Source organism: Vicugna pacos, chromosome 9, assembly GCF_048564905.1.
Source record: "Vicugna pacos chromosome 9, VicPac4, whole genome shotgun sequence".
Lineage (NCBI taxonomy): Eukaryota > Metazoa > Chordata > Mammalia > Artiodactyla > Camelidae > Vicugna > Vicugna pacos.
The window spans coordinates 15,624,273-15,650,717 of NC_132995.1; the positions used below are offsets into that span (position 1 = coordinate 15,624,273).

The 26,445-nt window shown below is 57.1% G+C and overlaps 2 protein-coding genes across 4 annotated transcripts; both read right to left on the reverse strand.

The window, feature by feature from the left end:
• Positions 1 to 949: 949 nt before the first annotated feature.
• USF2 (upstream transcription factor 2, c-fos interacting) lies at positions 950 to 11,098 on the reverse strand. The gene is made up of 10 exons (XM_072967218.1): positions 10,460 to 11,098; positions 10,143 to 10,189; positions 9,913 to 10,031; positions 9,576 to 9,776; positions 9,011 to 9,161; positions 8,801 to 8,888; positions 8,450 to 8,508; positions 1,937 to 2,031; positions 1,681 to 1,809; positions 950 to 1,591 (listed from the first exon to the last, which is right to left on the reverse strand). Exons 1-10 carry the CDS (start codon positions 10,519 to 10,521, stop codon positions 1,502 to 1,504), a joined length of 1,041 nt encoding a protein of 346 aa, XP_072823319.1. The 5' UTR covers positions 10,522 to 11,098; the 3' UTR covers positions 950 to 1,501.
• Positions 11,099 to 11,667: 569 nt separating this feature from the next.
• LSR (lipolysis stimulated lipoprotein receptor) lies at positions 11,668 to 25,653 on the reverse strand. Of its 3 annotated transcripts, XM_072967215.1 has the most exons (10): positions 25,275 to 25,651; positions 23,720 to 24,064; positions 18,716 to 18,835; positions 16,920 to 16,976; positions 16,223 to 16,369; positions 13,269 to 13,430; positions 13,046 to 13,105; positions 12,815 to 12,946; positions 11,909 to 12,525; positions 11,668 to 11,810 (listed from the first exon to the last, which is right to left on the reverse strand). In XM_072967215.1, the coding sequence occupies exons 1-10, from the start codon at positions 25,381 to 25,383 to the stop codon at positions 11,775 to 11,777; spliced, it is 1,785 nt and encodes a 594-aa protein (XP_072823316.1). In that variant the 5' UTR covers positions 25,384 to 25,651; the 3' UTR covers positions 11,668 to 11,774. The 3 variants fall into 3 exon arrangements, with proteins under 3 accessions (XP_072823316.1, XP_072823317.1, XP_072823318.1); XM_072967216.1 differs by lacking the exon at positions 16,920 to 16,976 and having other exon boundaries at positions 25,275 to 25,650; XM_072967217.1 differs by lacking the exons at positions 16,223 to 16,369; positions 16,920 to 16,976 and having other exon boundaries at positions 25,275 to 25,653.
• Positions 25,654 to 26,445: the final 792 nt, after the last annotated feature.

The following is a 26,445-nucleotide window of genomic DNA, read 5'->3' on the forward strand; positions in this document are numbered from 1 at the left end:
GGCCATCTGGTGTCAACCCTACCACCAGAGCCTGGGTACGGGGCTGCCAAGGGATGAACATTCTTCCCAGCCCTGAATTCCTGCCAGGGCCCGCTGGAGCAGCACAGAAACAGGGGGCCTCCAGAAAGTAACGCTGCTCCCTGCCACATGCCTCCCCATTTACTCCACCTTAGGGTCCCCCTGCTGCACACACCCTCACTCGCAAGACAGGCTCAGAGAACAGCCAGGAAAAGGAGAAAGGGCTCTGGGAGAGAAGGAAGGGACCAGCGGGGGGCATCTGGGGTGGGCGCAGCGGGCCGAGCCCAGCAAGGTGATCAGACTCGGCAGGCCTAGGTTCTTGGAGTGGCTGGAGTTGCACACAGGTTGAGGTTGAGTCTGGTGAGGGGCCGCACACTCACCCCCGGGGGCCAGAGCAGCATCCCCCAGCACCGCTAGGCATCACTGCATCTTGGCTCAGGCCAGGTTTCATCATCAGCCAGGGGCAGGGGTCACAGCACAGGCGCCAGAGCTACAGCGCAAGGCGACAGGCTGACGGGCCAAGCCTGGCTTCCTGGCCATCTGCCCTCCCTGGGGGTGGGGGGCTCAAGGCCAGGCCCCACCATTGGCTGGTGAGGAGGGGAGGGCGTCGGCCTGGAGGGGCAAGGCCAAGAGCCAGTCTTGTTTTTTTATGAACTGGTGACATGGGAGACCCCAGCCTCTCCTCCAAAAACATGGGACGTGTCCTTGACCCCAGCTCCCCCTGCCCCCACGCCATACATGCACACCTGGGGCCTCAAACAGGCTCCTCATTCCTTAATTTCACCATCCATATCATCAACAGATTGGGTAACAGGCAGTACAGGATGGCAGGGACTGGAACACCAACACAGCAGCTGAGGCCCTATCCTCAGGAGCTCTGCACCGGCCCCAGACCCCCTCCCCATACCCGAGATGGACAGATACACAGACAGACAAGGCGGGGCCACATGGGGCCAGTTTATTGCAGTTAAATACCTCTCTCTCTCTATTTTTTTTTTGTCCATTTCTCCATAAAGAAAATTAAAACACACTCACACACCCAAAGGGGAGCAGGGTTCCAGAAACAAGAGGTGGGGTGGGACATGGCCTCCCTGCTTAGGTCCAGGCCCCGGGGACCCCCATAGGCTCCCCTCCTTCCCGTAAGCACCCTGTCTCAGTACCTCTAGAGACCAAGGAGGCAGAGGCATATGGCAGGGCCTCTGTCCTCCTCCCTCTTGCCTCCGGGCGAGACCAGTAGAAGTGCCGGGGCTTCGTGGGGGCCGCCAGAAGGGAGACAGACAGACGGGGGAGGAGGGTCATCCTTTCCAAGTTGAGGAGAGCGGTGGGCGCTTATCCACAGAAATGCATGATTTCTCTCCGTTTTTTGTTAAAAATCTACTATAAAAAAACGCAGCTGGGGGAGGGGCGTCTGTCCCTCTCTGTGCTAAGGGCTGGGGAAGGGGACAGCGGAGGCCGGAGCCCCCGCCGCACGGTGGGGTGGGCGTCACTGCCGCGCGCTCTCGCCCACCATCTCCAGGTTGTGCTGCTGCAGCTGGGCGCGGAGCACGGCGTTCTCGTTCTTCAGCTCCTCGATCTGTGACATGACAGGGGACAAGCAGCCCGGGGCTGGCTCCCTGCGTCCTGGGGTTCCTGCCCCCCGACAGCCCGCGGCCTGGGCCTCACCTGCTGCCTCAGGAGCTCGTTGTCCATCTGCAGCCGCTCGGCCTCCTTAAAGGTCTCCTGCATGCGCTGGTTGGTCTGGCGCAGCTCCCGGATGTAGTCGCAGGCCTTGGACAGGATCCCGCCTTTACTCTGCGGGGTGGGCACCCGTCAGCCGGCGCCGCCCGGCCTCAGCCCACCGGCTCAGCCCAGGACGGGCCGCCCGGGGCTCTGCGGGCCAGCCGCAGCCCCGAGGGCAGAGGGGCCAGAGGACACTCACCGCTCCCGTCTTGCTATTATCCGCATTACAATCTGGAATGATTTTTGAAAGCTGGACGATCCAGTTGTTGATCTTGTCTCTTCGCCTCCGCTCCACTGCGGGAATGACAGCAAGAACAAGGCTGTGCTCACAGGGCCTCCTCTGCGCCGAGGCCATTTACCCCCAAGGCACATGCCAGGAGACCCAAGGCCACCGAGGCCCAGCGCGGGCCCAGGCTCACCATGAGCCAGCACGGGGCCGGGATCTGAACCCAGGCAGCCTCCTGGGAGGAACAAAGAAACTCTCGCCATCAAGGGCCACAGGCACCTGAAGGGCAGAACCAATGGCTGGGGGCTGTGGGGATCGTTGTTTCCCTGCCCCGTAGGTTTTAAAAAATTGGAGCCAACATTTAGAATTCCACATAACAATTGGCCTCTTCTGAGAAATGGAGGTGTGACTACGGTGGGCACATATTCTTGGGAGGCAAGAACAGGCCAGAGCCCCTGTACACAGGACCCAGCGCCCCTCTCCAGTCCCCATGGCCCCTGCGTCTGATTCTCCACAATCCTCGGGTCTCCCTGGTGTTCTGGGGCCCATGATCCTGTCTTCCTCTTCACCCTGAAAATGACAGTCTGAACACGCCTCACATCTACTTAAAATCCTTCTCCAGGGCCCCAGCAGCAATCTCAGCAACCCAGGCTGGCCCTGGACCACCCAGGAACATGAACCCTATCCTGAAGGGCAGGTTTGCAAACTAGTGGTAGGTTTTACTTAAACAGTCCAGATTTGTGGTTTTATTTCATAAAATGCCACCATCTCACTATGTCTGCTGAGTCAAGTGGCAGCTGCCCCCTTCAGACAGGGCTCATGTGTCTTCACTCTGGCTCCTTACCAGGCCCACGTCACGACCTGTGACAGCAGCCTGCCGTCTGCCCACATTGCAGGCCAAGACCCCTGTTTGGCTCCCTGAGCAAAGCCCTTCCTTACCCACTCTGCCCAGCAACAGGTCCTGCTGAGGACACACAAGTCCCCACCCCACCAATCCCCAACTCCCCTGCCAGGACGGCCCACGAACAAATGAAGGCAGTGTTTGTGGAGGAGGGGGGACGGGGCTGATAAGTGGGATCTGGAAGGAAGAGCGAGAGGGCATTTTCTTGGGGTTGGGTGAGGGTCTAGTAGAGGAAGACAAAGGTGGGGTGGGCCAGAAGCACGTCCCTTACTCCTCATCTCTTCTGAGGCCAGCACTGCCACACAACCCAGCTGTTCCCTCAAAGAACATGCCTGGCCTCTCACAGGCAAATCCAACTGTCCTGTCCTCTCCTGCTGCTCGGTCCTGTCCATTCGGTGCTGGCCAGTCCTTCCCCACCTCCAAGTGTCACTCACTTTGGCCTAGGTGACAATACTCTCCCACACAGACCCTCCTTCTCCCTCTCTTTTTTCCACCGAAACCTCCCCCAGACCACGGTCAGAACGGTGCCCAGGCTGGAGCTTCACCTGATCCTGGCCCTAGGGTCAGCCAGTGCACAGGACCTGGGCCCCATTATTTGTGCTGAGTGAACCTTCCTGGCGGGGACAGCCACGCCCTACAGTCCCCGGGAACTCCGTGGCCCAAAGCAGCAGCAGAGCTGAGTCTAGCCGGGGCCTGGCAGCACTGCCACCACGTAGCCGGCAGCATGTTTGGGTCTAAGGTTCCAACCGAGGATCTCGACGGGCAGATGGTGCCTCAGCCTGTCTCTACCTTTATGCAGTCCGGCATCCCCGGGCCCGGGCACCAGGCTGCAGCTCTACCCCACGCACTCACTTCAGGCCACCGGGGCGGGGTTGGGGGGGAGGCGTGGCACATCTTCCTCAGTTCCCATTTCCTTCTTTAAAATGGACTGCCCACCCTGCTGTGCGCAGGGCACTCCACGAGGCCGGAGTCCACGGTGGACTCAACCTCTGTCCTGCTGGCACTCACAGCACCACCAGGAAATGCACGTGAACAGGAGACACTGACACCACAGGATTACGTGTTATAACCAAAGGCTGTACTGAGTGCCTGGGCAATGCCAGGGTGGAGCAACGCCAAGAGTGAGAGTGAGAGTGGTGGGGTGTTTCTGCAAAGAAAGGCTTAGAAAGGAGACATTTGGGCTGGTTTCTGAGAGGAGGGACATAAGGTAGACAGGTGTCAAAAAGCCGAGAAATGGGGGGTAAGGGTATAGCTCAGTGGAGGTCCTGGGTTCAATCCCCAAGGCCTCCATTAAAAACAAACAAACAAAAAACAAAACCAGAAACAGTGACACGGGAATACTTTGGTCAGTGGGGGAGTGGGGCAGGGTGGCAGGAAAAGGTTGTAAAAACCAGTTGTGAAGGACCTGAATGTCCCACCAGCAGGTCTGGACCTCATCTTCTCTTCCCCAGGGGTCTAGGCCCTCGAGTCTAGGGCCTTTTCATCCCTCTGTGGTGATGCAGTCAGGCCTGCAGCTTGGGCAGACTACTCTGGCACAACTGAAATGGAGGAGGATCAGTTAAAACCCAGGCCATGTCCGTTCCACAGAGTGCTTCAGTCATATTCACAGAATATTCAAAACATAACTTAGAAGGAAAATCTGCAGACTGATGGGAGAAACAGACAAATTCACAAACAGAGCTGGAAACATCAACTCCCCTTCTCAGTAATGGGCAGGACAAGGAGACAAAAAAATCAGGATTGAAACCTGAACACTGTCAAGCAATTTGACCTAGTTATCGCTGAGGGAACACTCCACACACAAGAGCAGATATCCACGCTTCTCAAGTGCACACAAAAACTTTTACTAAAATAGACCACGTCTGGGGCCATAAAATAAGTCTCGATAAATTTCAAAGAACTGAAATTATATCCATAGGGTATGTTCTCCAATCACAACGAAACGAGATTAAAGTCATTAACAAAAAGACACTCAGAAAATCCAGAAGTATTTATAAATTAAACACACTCCTAAATAACCCAAGTCAAAGAAGAATTAGGAGAAAAGCTAGATGTTTTGAACTGAATGATAATGAAACACAATATATATCCAGACGGGACGTAGCTAAAGCCGTGTTAGATTGCAATCTGCAACAGTAAAGGGATGTACTGAGAAAAGAGAAAAGCTTGAAGTAATCCTTAAAAGTGGGCGGGGGAACCCCAGCAAATTTAACTCAAATTAAATAGGAGTAAATGAGTAAGAGTGAAAACCAATTAAATAGAAAAAGTAATTCAAAAATCAGATTTCTCATCAAGTTCTGGATCTCTGGCTTCTCAGAGGTTCTGGCAGCAGTGGCTGGTGCTGGGAGGCCGCCCGTCAGGTGGGACACACAGGCCCCAGTTCACCATGGGCCATCCACCCATTTCCGGCCACACCAAGTGTACTTAGTCCCTCAGGGCCCCACAGGACTTCGCAGCCCAGAGATGGGCTCCTGTGGTACCAAGAAATGTGGGAAAGAGGGAATACAGGAGAAAGAGCAGATCTGAGGTCCATTCCACCTCAGCACAGCCTCTCAGGACTTGCGGACGTGAGGGAAGAGGGCAGAGCTGGAGGTGGCCGGGCTCTCTGGACCGGCTGGGTAATCGTGACATGGGCAACTTCTGCTGCTCTGGAAGAACCAATGCTGCACAGGAGCCTCTGGGAGGACGGGGGACAGGTTCTGTTTTGGACAAGTTGGGTTCAAGGTGTTTCAAGGACATTCAGAAATGGAGATTCTGAAAGGGCACTTCAACATGCGGGCCCAGAGCTCCAGAGAGACGGCGCTCCACAGAGACAGCTCTGTGCACTGTCAATATGCAGGGTGCGGGGGAGGCCCTGGGAGGACACTGAGGAGCAGGTGTCCTTCTTGGAGGGCCTTTTTGGAGTCACATACTTTTCTGGAGAAAGCTCGCAGACTCTCTCCTGGGAGAACTGATGAACACTGACAACTGGGGACAGGGTCTTGGGGACAGTGACCAAACCTGGGCCTAATGTTTCACTCTCCCGAGGTCACTGGAAGGAGGTGCCGGGCCGTAAGAACCACCAACAGCCAAAGCAGTTTCTAAGCTCACCTGCTGTGAAGAGTCACCTGGGGAACTGGCTGAGACAGAGACTCCCAGGCTTCCCTCTGACCTGCCCATTCAGCGATTCGTGGGGACAGTCTGCAGATCATGATTGTTAACAAGTTTCCCAGAGTGACTGGGGACCCCTCCTCTGAGGAAGGAGAAGCAAGGAGCGTAGGAGAACCAGACAGGTAGAGCAGAAAGGAACATTCCCGAAAGGAGAGAACAGGCAGGGTCAGATGCCTGGAGCGCAGACAAGAAAGGAAGCCAGTGAATTTGGCAATGAGGTTGTCGCAGGTGACCTTAAATGGAGCCGTTTTGGTAGAGAAACCAGACTGCCCAGGGTACATGGGGGATGGCGGGGGGGGGGGTGGTTGTCAAACACTCCGCAGGTTTGGAGAGGGGGCAGGCTGCACCTGGAGGGCAAGGGCAAGGTTATGACCAAGACTGACTTATAGCATGAGAAAGATTCAAGACTGTTTGGAAGTGGATTAATCCTCTGAGAGGCCAAGAGTGAGAGTGGGGAGAAGGGTGGCCGGATGGTACCCCCAGAGCTGTTTGCTACAGTCTTACCAGGAGGCACACAGGAGGCGCTTTGAGACTGAGCTGGGGGGTTCAGTCTCAAAGCGCTGCACCCTTGCTATGAGCCTCTGGGGTAGCTGCGCTAACTCATTCTTACAGGAGACTATGAACAGGCAGAGAGAGTAAGAACCAGCCTAAGGTCACACAAGCAGTCAGCAGCAGAACCAAGACTGCCCGGGTAGCCGGTCGGAGGCCCCTCAAACCTGCCACACCCAAAACCAAGCTCCAACTCACCCCTTCCCTTTAAACAGACCTGACCCAGTCATGAAACCCTGATTCAGAAAACCTTGATTGTTCAGCCTTAGAATCTTCTCCCTACCCGCCCCCAAGTCCTTTTCCCGTCCTGTCTGAGGTTCACGTCTGCAGTCACCGCCCATTTTCCTAGACTCTGGTATCCCATCACCCTTACCACCCAGCCTCCATACACAAATTTTCTGCTGGCTTCCCTTCAAACTAGAATAAAGATCCCAGAGGAGGGGTGACCTCAGGAAAGCCTCTGACAAGGCCCCATGTGGTCTGGCCCTGGCCAGTCCTCCCACAACCCCGCCAACTTCCTCTTTCCTTTCCTGAATTCTGCTTGTCTCCAAACACAACAACCAAGTGTGTGCCGGCTCAGGCCTGGGTGTTGACACTCGCTGCTCCCTCTACCTGGGACTCCTCCTCAGGAACGTGGTTGGCCCACTCAGGCCTCAAGTGTCACTTCTAGAAAAGCCTAGAGATCACACTGCTGCCATAACCCTGCACCTCCTTTCCTGGCCTTATGTTCCTTTAAGTGATTTATGACTTTCACTACCTGATGTTACTTTGTAGCTTTGTGTAGTTTCTGTCTCTCCCACTGGAGTGAACGTCCTGGGAGGGCCAAGCTGTCATCTGTTCTGTTATCTGCTGTATCCGAGGCCTACCACAGGGGCTGGCACATAGTATGTAACGTATCTGCTGGGTGAACACTTAAGTTCACCGAGCAGCTGAACACAGCTGCGTGAGCCCAGCCCCAATCAAACATCTTCTGGACTCTCAGGGCCTTGCCCTGACATTCAAGGCCCTCCTTGACCCTCCCAGCTCTCTCCTCCCAAGCATTTCACATGGAACCTCTGCCATAAGCAAACCAGCACCCCCAAAGCAGCCTCACTCCACCCTGCCTTCCTGCGCTTCCCTCTGCCAGACAGGCACTCCCAAAGGCCACCTCCCTGGAGAAATGTCACCTGACCCCAAGTCACTGTTCTGTCAGACACCAGCCTGAACTACTCTGAGCTTCGGTGACACTCCAGACCCGGCCCCAGACCTGACACAGGACATGTGCTGTCCAGCCTAGACTCCACCTTCAGGAAATATCTGCTGAGTGACATGTGTGGGTAGAAGTGTCCCCTGGACTGGTGAGTGGCTACGTCCACTGCAGTGGCTGCTGATGGGGTTGGGGACGGGGGCACCGTATGGAGAGCCAAAGTGACCTGAGGGTGGGATTTGGTAAACATCAACTGAGAAGGACAGGATGCTCCAGCCTCAGCCAGCGGCACAGCTTCCTGCAGTTTCGTCTTCCGCCGTGCCCGCTCTTAGAGCAGAGCCATTTTCGGAAGCCAGGCTGGCAGGGCAATGAAGGACTTGAGCAAAAGAGCTGTCACGTAGGAAGGCAGGTCCAGGAGAGTCAGATAAACCCAGCGTTTCAAGAGGAGCAGAAAAGCCATACGTGAATGTGAAGCTTGCCATTTAAAACACTGGTGGTTAACTCAAAGTCACTAGCCACGATGACAAACCACTGCAGCTGGTACCTCCTGCCTACCTGCTCCTGACAATGAACTTCTCCTCCCTGTTTCCACCTTCCCAGCCTTCAACAAACACTCCTTGCAGCATACCCGCTGACCTATGACTTCCAGCACCAGGCACGGCCGTGCCTGTGAGGCCCAGGTGCTCCATCCTGACCTTACCTTCATTGTGCTGAGCTCTCCTCCTCTCATCCCGTGGCGTTCTCGTTCCATCGATTTTCCTAGAAAAGGATGGAAAAAATGGGCTCGAGTCATCTCAGGGCCGTTTGTCCCAATGTTTTTTAAGGAGTCAGACTTAGAAATTATCTATGCAAAATAAATCCACATGGAGAGAGAAAAAGGATATCTTATTTACTTAAACTAGGGAAGCAGAAACTGACCACAAAATACACCAACTGCCTGCTGTGTGCTCAACTGCCTAGCTCCCATTCCAGAAGACCTTCCCTTTCTGGGGCCCCCGCACCAGGCTCTCCCAGTGTCCCCTACTCCTGGGGCCAGGTCTCCTGTACATACGGGGAGTAGGGGTGCGTCCGGGGTGCAATTGTCCTCTGCGTTCCTGTCTGAAGCACGTCCTGGGGCGTCATCATGACATAGAACTGGCCTGCAGGGAAAGCGGGGATTAGTGCTACAAATGGGGACAGAGTCAGAACTGGCTGGGGGCTTCCCTCCCTGCTAGGCCTGTTGCCTCCCCTGCCTTCCGCCCTGGCCCCTTCCTTCCTTTACCTCCGGCCTGCAAGCTCTGGTCTGTGGTCTGTACGGACACAGCCGTGGTATCTCCCACACTGGACGCTGGGAAATAGGCAAATCGTGCCTCCCCACTGACAGCCTCAGCTGCCGGGCTGCCACCATTGCTGAAGGGATTTTGGATTACAGCCTAAGGGGTAGGAGGACACAGAGGCCACCCTTAGCCATCTTTGTTCCCCAACCCATCCTCTAGTTGCTGTGTTTGATGTTTATCATATTCTCTACAGAGGGTAGGGAACTCCTCTGTGTGTGCCACTCTTCCGTGTCTCACAGCCCTGATACTTGGCAGGTACTCAGCAATCACTTGGTGAACTGACCCACTTTTAACTCTAAAAGGCTTTCCTGTTACCATGATCCCCATTTTACAGAAAAAGAGAAAAAATATGCTCCAAAAGTCTTGCCCAAAGTTTCACTGTGCAAAACAGGGATTTGACCAGAAGACCTGAAGGCAGCATCTGTGTCCCCCCCGCCCTACCCCTTGGGGCTCCCCCAAAACAGAGTCAGTGTCCCTTCTCCATCCCCCCAGGGGTTGCTGGAAACCTACCAGTGGGAAGGGCGCTGCGGGACCTGGGGGCACAGAGGCAGCAGCGGGGCCGGGGCGCTGGGTGGCGCCATCCACACCCACCTGGGTCACAGCCTGCTGCCCCCCCGCGAAGGCAGCCGTAGACACGACGCTGACGGCGCCTGCTGTGTCGCCCTGGCCGTCCAGCTGACCATCAGTCACCTGGACTACGCGGTATGTCACCTGCAGGGGGCGGCAGAGCAGCGAGACCCGCGCTGGGGTCCGGGCAGGGGCCAGGTCCGAGCCCCTCCCAGCCCGCCCGCTCAGCCCTGGGCTCAATCTTCCACTTCCCCGCCGGGGCCCGGGCCCGCAGCCTCACCTGTCCTCCATTATTCTCTGTGCGGAATTGGTACTGGATGTTGTGGTCACCGAACGCCGCCTGCTGGACGCTGGCGATGGCCACCGCCGTCTGCTCCTCCGCCCCAGGGCCGTCCCCGCCTGCGGTCGGAGGAGGGTAGGGGGGATGGTCAGAGGTGGCGCGGGCCGGGGCGCCCCCAGTGCCCACCTCGGGCGCAGGCCGCGGCCCCGGTGGACCCCGCGAGCACTCACCTTCCTGCAGCTCGACACCCTCCTCTGCCTCGGGTCCCTTATCGTGACTGCGGGGAGGACGGGAAGAAGAGGGGGTCAGGGCCAACCGCTCCCCCGCCCCCCTGCCCAGGTGCAGGACTCCCATGCCGCCCGGCCCAGTCTGGGGCTGGGGCTCCGCGGGGACCAGGGGCCAGGGGTATTTCGCGCGGGTCCCCCCTCCCTCGCGGCCTCCATTTTGAGCTGGGCCCGGCGGCCGCTGGGGATCATGGCGGCCCGGCCGCTCGGCCAAAGGGCCGGGGCAGGGCGCGCGGGGGCACGGACCGGCCGGGCGTCCTTACCTGGAGGCTGCAGCAGCGGTGGCCGAGGCAGCGGGATCCAGACCCGGGTCCAGCATGTCCATGGGGGGGTGGGGGCGGGGGGGGCGCCGGGCCCGGGGGGGAGGGGAGGGGAGGGGAGGGAGGGAGGGGAGGGGGCGGGCGGCCGGGGGGGCCCCGAGCCCGGCGCTCACGCCGCGCGGCAGGAGGGGACGGAGGAGACACGGGAGCCGCTCGCGCTGATCACGGGGACAAACAGTGGGGTCATGTGAGGAGGAGATGCCGCCGCCGCCGCCGCCGCTGCTCCTGCAGCCGCCGCCGCCGCCTCCGCTCGCTCGCCCGCGGGCCGGCTCCGGGCAGCTCTAGGCTCCGGAACGCAGCGAGGCCGCCCCCCGCCCGCTGCACGCGGCCCTTGGGCCTCCTTCCCTGAGCAGCCGCCGCCGCCGCCGCGACTTTTTTCCTAGACCCGGCCCGCCCTGGATGGCCGTCGCCTCTCCCCCGGATCGCCGGCTCGCGCGTCCGCCGCCCGGCCTGGCCCAGTCCGGCGGCGGATCGCTGCTGCAGCGGCCGCCGCTTTCTATTTTTTCCCCCTTTTTTTTCCTCCTTTACTTGAGCTGCGCGCGCGCGGCGGCGGCGGCGGCGGCGCGAGCCCGGGGCCGACGCGCGCTCGGGGGGAGGGCAGCCCCCGGGGAGCGCGCGCGCTGTCTGTCTCGGATGGAGGGCGGGCGCGCGGGCCGGGTCTCAGCGGGGCGGGAGGTCGCCACTACCGCCTTCGCGGCCGCCCGGCATCCGCCGGCAGGCCGCCTGGGTGGAACGCGGGCCCAGATGGAACGCCGGGGGACCCAGAGGAGGGGCTCTCGTCGCCGAGGACGAGGCAGGCGGCGGGGTTTGGAGACAGAAAAGTAGGTCGTGGGGGAGGGGAGAATGGGGTGGAAGGGACGTGGAGCGCGCACGCGCGCCCCCGGTGGTGGGGCTGAAATGTGCGATGGCGGGGCCGCGAAGCGCATGCGCACATCTGGGCGGGGCCGGGGCGCGCACGCAGGGTGGGGCGGGGCCAGCGTGGGGCACGTACTCCTGGCCTCGGAGACTGGGAGAAGGCAGAGCGGGTCCTTTACTCCTGGCTCTGGATGCAAGTCCCATGAGAGAACTGGACATGCGGCCTTTGCAGACACACACACAGCAGCTTTTGGGCTCCCCACCTCGCGCAGTAAAACAAACGATTCCCTCCGGACTTAGGACTTGTGATCATAAATTTTATTAGTCTTAGGAGGGGAAGATCATCAGTAGTCCTCAAATTAAAAAAAAAAAAAGTACAAAAGCTACCTACAAAACGTTGAGATCAGACGACTAAACTTTCCCGACTCAGGGCCAAGTTCTGCAAGGGAGAAAGAAAGAAACAAGGGTGTGAGCTGAGGAAGACTGGAGAAGAGGGTCCAGAAAGGTTCTTAGAGCCAGGGAGGGCTATTCACTTACCTTCTTAAGCCTGCGCTCCCGTGAGGCCTGGGAATCAGTCTCAGAGTAAGGGGGAGGCGCTGGAGGGTAGTAGGCCTCCTCCTCTTCCTCCCTGTAAGGCCTCCTTTCTGCTGGCTTCTTTTTCCTCAAGGCCTCTTCTAGTAACCGCCCATCATATTCGGGGTCCCCAGACCTAGAGCCATCATCCCGGGGGTCCTTGGAGCGAGGGTAGCGGGCTCTAGAGTCAGCATGAGGGCGGTCTCTAGACCTGAAGTCATCGTAGCAGGGATCCCGGGAGTGTGGAAAGTGCCTTGAGTCGTCTTGGTTGTAGAGGTCATCACGGCTGCGGCTTCGGGGGGGTGAATAAGCCCTCCTCCCACTACTTGGGGGAGACCTCCTCCCTGATTCAGCAGAGGTGGGCCGGGTGAGGTCATCCAGAGCATCCACAGAATGAGCCCGGGGCCGCCCGGACCTCCAGCCACTCCCTGGCCGCTCCCTGGGAGACTCTTGCTCCCACCTTCTGGAACTCCGGGGTGAGTGGTGACCCCATTCCTCATCCCGGATTGGGGTGAGGGCAGGGCCCCGGTAAGGCCGGGCTCTCCAGTCGTCCTCGTGGAGAGAGGTGACTTCACTCATGGCTGGAGGGAAGGAAGGTGTCACTTACTGGTGGGAGGAGATCAGGACCTAATGGCAGGAGCCCTGGGGTCCAGTGGTGTCACCCCTTGGCTCATACACTCTCTAGGGGGCCCTAGGCTTCTCATCTATTGAGTGATGATGTGCAGGGTCCTGTGCACTTCATTGGAATGATGGTAGAGAATGAGGAATTGTGTCTAGGATTTGGAGCAAGCATCCCAAGGGCAGGTATCAGGAAGACATGCTTCCCCCAACCCCCTCAAGAATCCCTCAGATCCCAAGGCACCTGCTCACCTCGCTCTACACGGCCATTGGGGGGACCAGGTCGAGAAGGGTCAAAGTTGGCCAGCTCCTTCTCCATGTAGTACAGGACCCGCATGGAGTCGTCCTGCTGGTTGGCCTGAATCCTATAGCCACTACGGATTTCTAGGGACAAGAGATGGAGGTGATCAGTTTGGGAGAATGGACACTGACCCAGCCCCCTCCTCTACAGGCATGTCCAACCTCATAACGATTGGTTCTCACCAGAGGTCACATTGCTGTCTGTGTCACGAAGCAGGGGTACCTGGGAGCTGTGGCCGCCAACTGGGGGAGATTGGCTGTCAGTAACTGCCCATCTGGAGCAAAATCCTGAATTCCCAGCCCCCTCTCCCCTGCCCCTAATCCCTCTTCCAGCCCCAGACCCCTTAATGGCCAAATGCCCAGCCTACCCCCTGCCCTGGTTGCTCCTGGCTCCCCCAGGCCTCACCTGAGCTATTCCTGTCGAAGTCTCCAGAGTACCCGTTGTAGAGAGGGCCCATGGGAATCATGGCTGGTGGGGGCGGGGTCTTGGCAGGGGAGAGGTGGGCATAGGTGCTGGGGGCGTAGATGCTCGGGACGCCAGAGGTGGCTGCTTTGCCAGCAGCATACACTGGGGAGGACACAAAGCATGAGAAGGCCCAGGAGCCACAATGCCCTTCACTGATAGAGGAGGATGTGGAGGGACATGTGCCTTCTCCCTACTCTTCCCCCCAAGGCCTCCGCCCCACCAGCTGAGCAGCTTTCCTAGGTGCTTGGATGGTTTCTGCAGGGTCCCTGAGGCAAGGGGAAATCGGCTTCACTGAGTCCACACCTGTGTCATTCCTCACGGAAGTTTTAGGACGCGGGTGTACACTGGCAGCCCGTAGCCTATCTGACAGGTCAGTATGGTTGGTTTGACTGTATAATGGTTTGCCAACATCTGACAAAGTTTTACATAAAATCCCAACTCTCCTGCCAACTTACCACGAAACGTGGCCACCCCAGGCCTGCATTCTTACAGAGCAACAGGGGCAGGGATGCCCATGTGTTGGACCCACACGCTAGAATCAAGCAGTCCCTTTGGCAGCTGAACCCCTGCTCTAGAAAAATGGATCATCTGGAGCAGGGGGATCCCATGCCCGCTCCCCTCTCGTGCCTGCTGGGTGCCCCCCACGGGGTCTTCCAGACCCAGACATGATGGGAATCAGTCTGAAGCAGGAGCCTGGGAGCCTCAACGCTCACTTGCCTCAGCCAAGCAGCAAAGCATCTCCTCTAGTGTTTCCAACTTGGGGCCACGCCCACCCCGCCCACCCCCCTCCACCGGTTCTAGGCTTGACAGCTCAAGGGCAAATCCTCCTCGCTGCCTCCCTCCCGGGCAAGAGGCTGGGTTCTGGTGCAGCCAAGTCTTGGGCCTGGGCAAGTCGCTTCCTTCCTGGGACTGGAAGGTGGAGTGGGGAGACGGGCTCAGAAAGCTCTTTTCGCCTCTGATTCAGTTGGGAAGCAGAAGGTTCAGAGTGCTCAGTTGATCTGCTGTTTTATAATGAGCTGTGGGAGTTGCTGCACCAGATCGGCTGTGGCTATGGCAGAAATAACAGGGCCTCCGGCAGGGAGTTAATAGGACCTCAGTTTGGGGTAACAGGGTCTCAGGATGGAGGAAACGGGGGCCTGGGACAGGCATTCACAGTCCTGGTCCCAGCCTTAATTAGTGGGGTAACTGCAAACCTGGTTGCAGCCCTTGGGGCTCCTACCCCACCCATGAAGTGGATTAACACCCGCTACCTGAGCAAGAAGCAAGAAGCTCTCAACTAATGGCGAGAGGGAGAGGGGAAGGCCAGCACGGGCCTCCAGAGAGCAGTGGGTTTCTCTTGTCAGGGCAGTGGTACTTAAATGGTGATGAGCAGGTTGCCCACCGCTGAGTTCAGTGACCTGCACGCACCGAGCTGTGGCCCCATGCTGGGCCCTTGCACACAATCTTCCTTTAACGCTCATGACACCCCCGCTCATGACACCCCCCGTGACTCCAGGACCTTGCAGAGAGGGAAAACAGACTGCTCATCTGAGGTCACATGGTAGGAGGGACAGGGCTGTGATTTGCATCCTGGCCCTCGGTCATCACCGACGCTGACAGCGGCCAAGTCCAGCGGCCAGTGGGCATGGAGCCCTCTATGCAGGCCGAGCCGCACAATGAATGCCGGACACAGCAGTTTGCCGGATCCCAACTCACCTTGTACAGCAGGCTCTGCTATGGCCTCATTTTATAGAGGAAACTAGGGCTGAGAGGGGAGGTCACTCACTGGGCTTCCAGACAGGTAAGGTGTCCAGCCAGGCCTCACACCCCCACCTGTCCAAGCTTGCAACAAGTGCCTTGAGTTTACTTGACCTGTGTTACACTGGAGTTACAGCCCGTGGACACCTTGAATATCAGTATGCCAGCGCACCTCAGTCTGGATACATGGGTAATTTTTTCCGCCACCTGTTCACTGTTGGCCTAGAAATGAGCAGGGGCCGTGAGAAGAGCCCCTCTCTTGTCTCTCACCTTCTAGGTGCTCCTAACATGTAAAGTTATTTGTTTCCAACTGTTGATGTATCATCTGTTCATCCACCAAAGATACGGTGAACTTGACAATGACAAGGGAAAAGGCGAGGTGCCCTCACTAAGAAATAGTAGAGAAAGATGCTCTCAACACGAGGGACAAGAGAACAGACACATCTGAATACAAAGAAGTGACCAGTGTAAACTTCCACCTCAGACTTGATGAAAACAGTCATGGAAACTTCCGGACAACTGAGTGCAGAGGCGCTGGTTCACCGGGAAGCCCTCTGGAAGGCCACAGGGAACTGGCCGCACTGACGTCCTTGAGGAGGGGAAATGGGGCAGCGGGAGGAGGGAGACTCTCCCTTTCCCCACCCTGTTTTGTTGGCTTCTTCTCCTGCCATCTCTGGTCCCTCGCCCCGTCCCAGCCCTGCGGGGACCCACTCGGACGTGCCAGGTATGTCCTTCACCGGCATCCGTGGGAAAGCTGGAGTGCCTGTGTGGGTGTGAGTTGTTAAAAGCTGCAAAACTTTGGTGGGGCTGTAAACCTCGTTTGGTTACTTACCTTTTTCCACTTCAGTTTGTTTTTAAAGGGAGCTTTACTTTCCAGTAAAGAATGTTTGTACTATTTTTTTTTACCACATGCAGAGATTATCTTTTCAGAAGGAAAGACTCAAAATAGATCAAAAGTAAAAGGAAGCGAAAAGTTGAAGTATCTAAATGATAATCTAAAACAGCAGGACCTCCTTGGCCTATTTTCTCCCAAATTGTTCCCCTCATAACCTCCAGACTGGCGAGTAGCTCTGTCCCAGGAGGCGGGCAGATGGCCGCCTCCTCCCCTTGGACCCAGGGGGAGGCCAAGTGGGGTCATACACACGAGGGGCACTTACGAGCCTCTGGGCAGCAGCACTTGTCGGGGCAGCAGGGACACCTGACGTAACAGCAGCAGGTATGGGGGCAGCACTGACACCAGCAGATGCCCAGGAGGAGGAAGACGAGGAAGACGGCCAGGCAGACCACGACCACGAACAGCCAGTCTGCAGAGAGATGAGGACAGGCCCTGAGCTGGGAAGCCTGGGAGGGCGCAGGGACACAGGCATGGGGGACAGTGCAGAGCTGGGGCAGGGGGTGGGGGGCGCGTTTTGCAAAGCTTGCTGGGAAGCTGCAGCCCTTGCTCGAATCTCTATGTGGAGGCTGGGGCCGCAGAGGGGCACCCGCTCCTCTACAACCCAGGCCAATCCCAGAGTTAGGGAACTTGCCCTGGGCTCATCCAGACCAGGCGGTAAACGAGAGGCAACCCATCCAGAGCAAGACAAGCTATAGCCTTGAGAGGGGACAGAGAGCCAGCTGCCCAGATCCCAACCCCCAGAAGAGCATTGCAGGCACCAGTCACATGAGCCCCCTGCCTACATCCCAGCTCCTCATCAGCTAGCCCATCCCAGCCCAGAGGACCAGCCCACAGCATCACTAGATGCTACAGAGTTGGAGTCAGGCAGGGTTAGTGGGGTCCGAGCGAGCGCTGTTTAGGGCAGGGGAGGATACTTAGACAGAAGCGGTCAGTGGTGTGTGGGGGACTCCACCCCGTACCTTCCATGGGCCCCGCCTGAAAACCTGGTAAGAGCTCAGCCACCCCCGAGGTCCTGCCTGGAGGGACAAAAGAGAGACAGATTATGCTGGCAAGGGCCACCCAGGCCGCCCCTCTCCTGAAGCCCAGCTCCAGGCTCGTCAGGGTGGAGGTGTGCCCTGCAGCAGAGATGGGGTTGGTGGCCTAGGAGGGTCCTAGCATGCGTTTCCTGCACCCTCCCCACCCCACGTGATTGCTGTTTTCCAGAAGGTTTCCATCACATAATTTAAGTGTCTCACACGCCACAGGGGATTCTGTTGCCCCCAAAGCGTTCTAGAACATACACAATGGGTTCTGAAGGTTCAACCTCAGCTTGGGCTCTCTGTCTTTTCCACATACACGGGTCCCATCACCCCAGGGGGTTCCCTCCCAGGTGACAGGGCCAGTCCTGTTCCATCAGGCGTAGCAGGCATAGTATGCCAGGGCCCATGAAAATGTTTTAATGTGTTTTAAACTCTGAAGGAAAAAAATGTAATAATACTGAATATATAATAATGAGTTGTCTCTATAGCAATGCAATCATAAAATACTTTTCTCTTAATCCACAGGAAGTCCCATGAAGGCAAATGTGACTATAGCCCACAAATGTCACAGTATGGCCCTGGTTCTCTGCCCACCAGGATTCCCTACGCAAGTTTCATGGCCCAGCTAGTGCCTTCCCTTCTGGGCCACCGGCCCCTCTATTCCCCACAAGCACTGTATCTCGGGGACACCTGCACAGCGGCTCTACACCAGCAAAGCTCTGTCCGGAGCTCAGCGCCCCACGGAGGGGTTCCAGCACGTAAACCAGTGGTTCTCAAAGTGTAGTCCTGTCCACAAGGCCAAACCACTCTCTGAATAACACTAAGCCATTGTTTTCACTTCTCGTACTCCTCCTCTGGTTAGAGGTGCAGGGGAGCTTTCCAGAGGCTCCGTGACACGTGCGGTGTCACTCCTCTGGTGGTGATGGGTTGTGCGCTTGTGTCCCTCATGCTTTAAAAATTTGCCGGTTTCCATTTGTGTCAGTGGGTCCTGAAACTCAATTCTGAGACATCCCGATGTAGATTGTGCCTTTTACCAAAGGACGCACAGAGCTCTCTGGGTCACTGCTGCATGGGTTCTGTCACCCAGGCATGAACTCTGTTGCGTGATCCCTGTCATGTGTGCTCATTCACACATGAGTCACCTTGCATCACGCCTGTGATGATGGCAGCGTGTGGCCCGACAGCACCTCACATATAGCGCACACCGCTCGGGACTATATGTGTTGGCTGAGAACAGAGCGTCCAGCAAATGGCAGCATCCCTTCCACACGTGGCAGAGGGTGCCTCACAACCAGGTGGGGGCTGCTGGTGGGTCCCCCAGCCTGGCCCTCCCTGGACATGTGCAGGCAGCCTTGCTTGAGGGGAGCCCTAACCAAGCAAGCCACACAGTGCCATCCCTGCAGGGCAGAAGCCTCCTCTCAGTCATACACACCATTGACCTTCCTCGCTCACTGCCGATCAACCAACTGTTGCTATGTTTTTAAAAACTGAGACTGGGAAGAGGTGGAGTCCCCATTTCTCACTATTCCTAGTTTGGCTCTGGCTTATTTGAAATGTTGCGGGGTGGGGGTGGGGTCCTTGCCAGGGGTGCAGGGTACAGATAAGCCCAAGTGACTGGTGGTGCTGTGCAGGGAGAGCAAAGCAGGCGACAGAGCCCAGAGCTGGAGGGCAGACGCACAGAAGAGGCAGAAGAGGCCCCGCCCCCGCCCCCGCCCCTCAGGGCGCAGCCCACTCACCAAGGACAATGAGCTCTGCATAGGCCTCGTTGTTCCCCTGGAGGTCCTGGGCCGAGACCACCGAGCAGTAGTACACACCACTGTCCCCCCAAGCCGTCTGGTCAAAGGTCAGGTCAGCATCTGCATCAGGAGGAGACGAGTGAGGGCACCACGGGGCAGGGGGCGCCTGACCCCAGGCCGGGCCGGAGTCCTCCCACCTCGGGCCCAGCAGGAAGGGGGCTGCAGGTGGAGCGAGTGAGAATTCAATCACTCACACCGAGGGCGAGCTACCTCCTAGACTCTGATCTCAAAACTTTACGGGTAATTTCAAGAAGCCTGTGAGGTGGGTACTGTTATCTTTCCTGTTTAGTGTAGAAGAGGTCTAGGGAGATGATTTAATCCACCTGGAATAGCACAGCTCATCGGCGTGAAGCTGGGATGGTCTCACTCTGGGGCCTTCCTGTGCCACCCCTCAGCTTCCTGGCACGACCCACCCCAGAGCCTAGTGAGGACCCAGGATAAGGAGGCAAAGATAAACAGGCCAGGTTCCAGGAATCAGGAGACGCCCAGGTGTGAGAAGGTTGGGTGCGAGAGGGAGAGACAGACCAGCTCCCTAGTCCATCCAGCCCCCACCAGCCCCCACATTCCAGGTCAGGCCTGGGGCTTGGGGACGCTCCCCTCTGAAGCAGCCCCGGGCAAGGAGCCTGTTAATGATGCCAGTAATGAAAGTCCTTCAGCACATCCGGTTTCCTCTTGACTCCTCAAGCCCTAATTAGTTAAATCCCTTCGGCCATTCGCCACGCAGGAAGGGGTGAGACTCGCTGGGCAACTCCACCTCGGCCTGGTGATGGACAGGACATAGGAACAGGCCAGAGCAGCCGCACAGCTCATGGCAGCTCACCTCCTGACCGTTCTGGCTCCCGCGGACCCGCCTCCCACCTGCCCTCCCCCAGGCCAGCTCTGAGGACAGCCTCCGTGCGTGTGCCCCAGTCGGCGGCGCCTGGCACCCACCGGAGGATCGTCCAGTTGCTGAAGGAATGAAAGATACAGAGTCTTCTTCCTTCTTTGGAAAGAAGACCTCACATCCATAGAAAAACCTACTTTCAGCATCTGTCTACCCCATTCCAAATGCCTCACCTTGGCCCACAAGCTCCCTGGCTCAATCAGGCCACTGGTTGCTGCACCTGCCTCGGCCCTACCCCTCCCCTTGGCTCACTAGGCTCCAACCCCACCCACCTCCTCACTGTCCCCCTCACAGGGCTCACCCAACCTGGGCTTCCGCTCGCGCTGTTCCCTCTGCTGGCTGTGTTCTCAGCCCTACAGCTGAATTATACCAGCTGGCTTAGGGGCTGGCTGCCCGCAATTCCATCCCCAGGAGAACGTGGGCTTCAGGCAAACAGAACCCAGTGTCTCTGTCACTGCTGAGTCCCCAGGGCCTGGCCAGGAACTGGAAATGGACCCCTTCCCTCCTCCCGACCTTTAGCATTCTGGGCACTTGGCTATATTCAAATAGGTGCTTGCTATTGTCATTTGATACTGGACACACGACTACTGAATGCCTCCGATGTTCCTAGCGGTATCTGAGACACCTGGTATACTAGAGAGCAATAGTTCTCAAAGTGTGACCCGTGGAACCTGGGGTTCCCCAAGACCTTTTCAGAGGATCCTTGAGGTCAAAGTTATTTTCGTAGTAATAGTGAGATATTTGCCTTTCTCGCTTAATCTCTCATGAGTGTACGATGGGGTTTTCCAGAGGCTACGGGCACGTGCTATCATGACATACTGAATGCAGAAGCAGCTTTGAGAACCCAGCTCCTCCCATTTAGCCAGATGTTAAGGAGATGGGCAAAAATAGAAAAACAATGCCGTACTTTTCCATTAAATTTTTTGTTTTGGAAAATACAGTTATTTTCTCAAAAATGTTATTTGTATTACTTGATAGAGTTCATGATTGTCATTTTAAATATTTTTTAACCTTCTCTCTGTTTTCTAGCTATAAAAACAAAGCTCTTGGAGGACGTCAGTAATGGAGTGGGGAGGGGGCCTAAGACCCGCACGTTTGAGAACCACTACTGCAGACAGCAGCTGGAAATCCCTGCCCTTGCGGAGCTCAGCTCCTACCTGGAAAAGACAGACAAATAAAAACTTTAAACATATCACGGATCAGGGGGCGATAAGCAGTATGAAGGTCAGACAGGAAGAGCCTCCAGGGTGGAGGTGGGGGTTGTGCGAGTGTAAGTAATCCAGGGAGGCCTCCAGGTAAGGTGACCTTCGGAGCAGACAGGGAGAAGTGGACACGATCCCTCCACTATCCCCGCCATGGTCACACGTCCAGCCCTCAGTCACTGAGCTATGTGCTCAGTCCCTTTACCAGTATTCTTTCACAGACTCATCATAAAACTCTAAGCTACTTTCCCCAATCCTCTAGATTCTCCATTACCCACTCTCAGCCCATCCTCTTTTCCACTTATATCTTCAAATCAGACTCCTGCACATGCCAGAGTCCAGAGCTGAGGGTGGGCGAGGAGGCAGCCCTGTCACAGCACAGGCTCCTGTGGGCCGGATCCTGGCCTCACTGCATTTTGTTTGGCCTGCGTGATGTTTTCAAAATCTATGAAAACTATGGCTTTCCGGCTTCTTTTGATCAATTCTAAGGCCTGAGCCTACCTCCTTCCTGCAAGGCGCACCCTGTTCCTGGTCTACGGCTGGTCCTAACACCGCCTGGGCTGGGCACTGCTCTAATTGTTTGAGGTGCGGGGAGACGATGTTGGGTCTCTGGCTGGGAAGCTGGGCCTTCCTCCACCCCTCTGGGCCTCTGATTCCCCATCCGCACACAGCAGAGGCAGCCCTCAGGGTCTCAGGGGTCCTACGGGCTCTCAGGTCCAGCGCCATGAGGTGGGTGGCATGTGGGCCCCAAGCAGCCCAAAGAGGTAGAAGTGGGGCTCCTATCCAGGTGCCCATGTCACCCAAAGCTGGGAAGGATGGAAAGGGGAGCAGGACCCAACCGAGGTGAGGGGCACCACTCTGGTTTGCCCAAGATGACTTTCACTTTTAAAACCCAGGCAGTTGGTGACCCTAGGAACACGCAAGGGAGTTCCGCTTTTCTCCATCCGCAAAGCTGAAACGAAGGAAGCACCCACGGCTGCTGGGCTTCCTGAGAGGCCACACGCACAATGGATGTTTACAAATCACAGCCTGTATCAAACATGGGCCCAGGTCAAGACAGCTTGAAAGACCTGGGCCTGAGTTCTCTGGAGCGGGGAAAAGTCTGCCCCAGATGGAGCTGGAGGGCCCCCCTGGAGTCCTGGGCTCAGCAGAGGAGGCGTGATTCCATTAACATTGGAGCTGTCCTGACAGGGCTGCGGGGCCGCCCACTCATGCCTGGTCCAGGCTGGAGAGGTCCCTGGGTTGTGGAGTCAGGGCCTGTACAGGTTGAACTCCGAATCCCTCACCAAACTGCGCCAGAAGCCTTTTATCCTCAAGAAGAGCAGGATGCTTTGGATTGAGCTGCCCATAGAAATTCAAGGCTAGCAGGGCTGGTCCCTCCCTGGAACAGGACTGACAGGCTGGGTCCCTGTCCATGGTCTACACAGACGGAGGGGAGGAGCGCACTCCACAGCCTGGTTTCTTAGGGTCTGCAAGGGGATGCAGGCCCCTCTTTGTCCCTCTCTGTCCCCAGGCCCCTCTCTGCCCCCAGGCCCACGATGAAAACTCTAATCCTTGTTCAAGCAGATGAGCCTTCTCTCGCCCACTGCTGCCCAACACCTTCCTCTCTGCCCTCTAGATTTGTCAGCCCTGGTTCCTCTTCAGATCACATTTGCAGCGGTCTTAACATGGGCGCCCGAGTTATTACACGTAGCACAACACCCAGGTCTGCTTTCTTTGTAGCACTTAGTACCCTATGAAATCCTCTTACTCTATCTGCTTGTTTACTGCCAGTCTCATCCCATGAGACTGTCGCCTCCTTGAGGGCAGGGATGTCAGCTGTCCGGATCAATGCTCTATCCTCAGTACCAGAGCATCTGGCACTTAGCCGATAAACATTGAATGAATGGATGAATGAACGAGTGACTTCCCCACCACCCCTCACTTCGTCCCGACTTCCTATCGGCAGGCAGCATTACAGTCAAGGACAAGGGCTCTGAGGGCAGCCTGGGTTTGAAACCCAATTCCAGCTCTTGCCTGGCTGCATGCCAACACACACAAGAGCTACTTGCCCTCTCTATGCCTCAGCTGTCCTGAGTGTCATATGTGGGTGTGAGGACTCAAAGGGAGAATGTATGTAAAGCACTTGGCAAGTCAGAAGCTTTCTCCACTGAAATCCCTCACCCCTTTGGTTCACCCTTGTTACCTCCTTGGTGAGTTCTTTGCTGACCTCCCTGGGCAAGCAAAGGGTTACGAGCTTGGAGACGAGGCCCCAAGTGGCTGACTTAGGATCCCACCAGCTGCGAGACCCAGTGCAAGTCACCTTCCCTCTCTGGGTCTCTGTAAGATGACAGTACTAGAATCCACTCACTCCATTACTGCGGTCTAAATGAGCTCACCCACACCAGCCTGGGTTAGAGGGTGGCGCATAGGAGTCCCTTAATAAGCTGTTACTTATATAAATTTTACTCATTATTGCTGGTATCATCAATATGATTATAGAACCCCTGCCTCTCTCTTCATTACCACTTTTATTTTCAAGCACTTGATGGCAAGTGTGTTTATCTTGTCTGTCTCTCGCACCAGAATTCGAGGTCCAGGAGGGAAGGGATTTGATGATTTTGTTTACTGCTGTATTTCCAGGGCCTCAGACAGTGCCTGGTATATATATTAGGTAGTCAATAAATCTTTGCTGTTAAATAAGTATAGGAATGGATGGATGGGTAAAGGAAGGTTCCCTCTCTGTCAATCCTTTCAGACCCTGGCACTGACGAGCTTCCAGGTGGGGACTTCAGGTTGGGCATGGGGGAGCCAGTGCCACCCCCTCCCCAAGCCAGCCCAGCCCAGCTCCTTGCCTTCTCCGCTCCCCACCCAACATACTTCCTGTGATGGTGATCCTCCGGCCCTGGTAGTAGTCTCCCAGGGTCACAGCATTGCCCTGCTTGGTGGCCACAACCCTGACAGTGCGCACGCTGTCCTGGCACTCCACATAGGGGTTGTAGCCCGGGTTACCAGCCGCCAGCTGGGCGTTGAGCTGGTTGTCCACACTGGCTGGGGAGAAGGCATCTGCGATGCGGTCCCGGCAGAAAGACTTGTACTTCCAGATCACGATGGGTGCTGTGGGGGTCGTGGTCAACTGGTAGGTGCAGGGTAGGGTCACAGGTTGGAAGAGGATCACCACGTGGTAGGGGTCTGACACAGTCACCTGGATGGCGCTAGCAGGAGCTGAGGACAAGAAGAGAGTCAGCAGGGGCCGCTGGGCTCAAGGAAGTGCTTCAGCAGGAATGCACAACATCACAGTCACCACCTTGACATTTACAAGTGTACGGTTTTACAGAGCGCCTGACACACATTGTTCCTTAATCCCCAGGACCGGTGAGGCAGCTCTGATAATCATGCCCGTTTTATAGACCCAGGGGGCTGAAGTGGCCAGTGCGAGGTCCACAGCCAGATTCCTGGGACATCCTGTCTGTCCCTCCTTCAAGAGTGTGGCCTCTGATCCACCCCAGTCGCCTCTTCCATTGGCCATTCCCTCATGGAAAGGGCCTCTCTGTGGCCTGTACAGGGAAGCCCAAATGGCCCCTCAACGAAGCCCACAGTGCTCAAGGCCCCCCTTCAAAAACAACCACCAAGTGTCCCAAGTTACTCTGGATTTTCTGAATTTGAGGTGGTGGGGAGGTGGGGTAGATTTTGGAGTTGTTTGAACAGCTTTGCCATAAAGTAGCTACAGCTCCCATAATGTCTCTACCAACCTCCCACCTCACCCCACCCAAAGCCTTCTCTAATGAACACGCCACAAGTTGTTTGCTGAAAGATAAAGGCCTCCTGACACCCCAACCCAAATAAACATTAAATCCAGGTGAATGTTTGCCAGTTTCCAACAAAGTCCGTAAGTCCATCCCACCAGACCCTTACACACAGATACTTCAGAGCTCTCCGTTACGAGATAGGTTGGATTGGAGGGGTAGGGAGTTCCTAATACCGCACCCACCCAAGACCAGGGCGCTGTTTCTTGATCTCTCCCTCTACGAGTCGTCTCAGCCAGCCCCGGAGTACTCTCTCACTGTTACCCCCCAGTTTGGAAACCTCGGCGCCCTCCTAAGTCCCCATCCCGGCCTTTCTCAGTGCTCGGGTGGTCCCTCACACCTATCCCACAAAGAGTCCCATTCTTCCCGCTCCAGGGTTCTCTGTCCCGGAGTTTCACTTCCTGTTATCTCTGAACAAGGGCGGGGGAGCGCTCTCAGGCGCGAATGGGGAATTCCTCTCACCCTGGCACACACGGGATCTCCGGAGACCCCGGGGATCAGGAGGGCTTAGTCTATGCGCTCCCCCTCCCCCAGCTCTCTTGCCTCCTCGGCGCTGTAGAACTCCATCCATCGCCCTTCTATAGTGCCCTCCCGCCGTTCCGCGGCACCAGGGGCCCCGCTCTCCGTACCTGTGCACAAGGTGCTGAGAAAGAGCCACGCGAGGACTACCGCGCCCCAGCCCGGGGTGGCCGGAAAGGAGCCCAGCCCCCCGGAGAGGCGGCGGGCCGAAGGCGCCATCGCAGCCGTCTGGGCGCGTCGGGCCCGCGCGTCCACTCCCAGGTACCGGGAGGGTAGGGGGCGCGGCGCGCACCAAGCCTGGGAGGGGTACCTGCTCCTCCCCTTCCCGCTTCCGTTCCTTGTTCCTATTCCACGCCCACCCTACCCTGTTCTAGGACTTTAATGAGAGGAAACATCGTGGGCGAAGAGCACGCTTCCAGCTTTCGGGGAGAAACTTGCTTGACCCACTATGGATCTCCAAGCTACTCCACCCCCCGTGCGCTCTGGGGAATGGATCGGCCCAGGTACACAGGACAAGAACGGAGGGCAGGGCTAGGGGGTGGGCGGCGAGGAGGGGCTCCTCCACCTCCCTCCCCGGAAGTGGGCCGACCCAGGTGCACTCCAGCCCCGAGGGTCAGAACCAAGTGACCAGCCCGCCGGGAGGGCGCCTGCAGCCCAGGGATCCCGTCCGGCCCCCTCCTGCTCCAGTCATGCCGAGCGGAGTATGAATCACGAGAACCGAGACTCAACTGGGGTGATTCACCTGTTGAAGGAGGCGGACCCTGCCGCGCACCTGTTCCCTCTCTGCCCACACCCCTCTCCCTGGCTGGCGATGGACCCGCCTAGGTACACCCTGCGGGAGGAGCGAGTCTAAGCGCACTTTGGGCTGGAAGAGGCTTGTCCGTGGCGCCTGACTTTTCACTAGCCCCGTGACTCCCCCAGTCCGGGTGGCCGGAGGCACTGCAGGCCCCTTGTGCCTTTCACTTAGATGATGTAAAGAACCTAGCGAAGTTCTCGGAAGGGAAGTGTGCCCCCTTAGGGACGCCCGAGGAGAAGTGGCCCAGGAAAAGTTGGAATTCTACTTAGTAAGTGTTCTCGGCCTTCCCCTTCCCCCAACCCCCCCGCCATTCCTAGCTCTTGGTTTAGCCCCTAGGCTTCCCTCGCCCCAGGTCTGGCCTCCGGAAACTATGGCTCTTAAAGGGGCCGAGGAGGCACGGGACTAAGGACGGATTTCCGCCTAAGGATTCCTAGGAACTGGGCCACCTGCGCCGAGGGCAGGCCAGGGCGAGGCTAGGCTCCCGG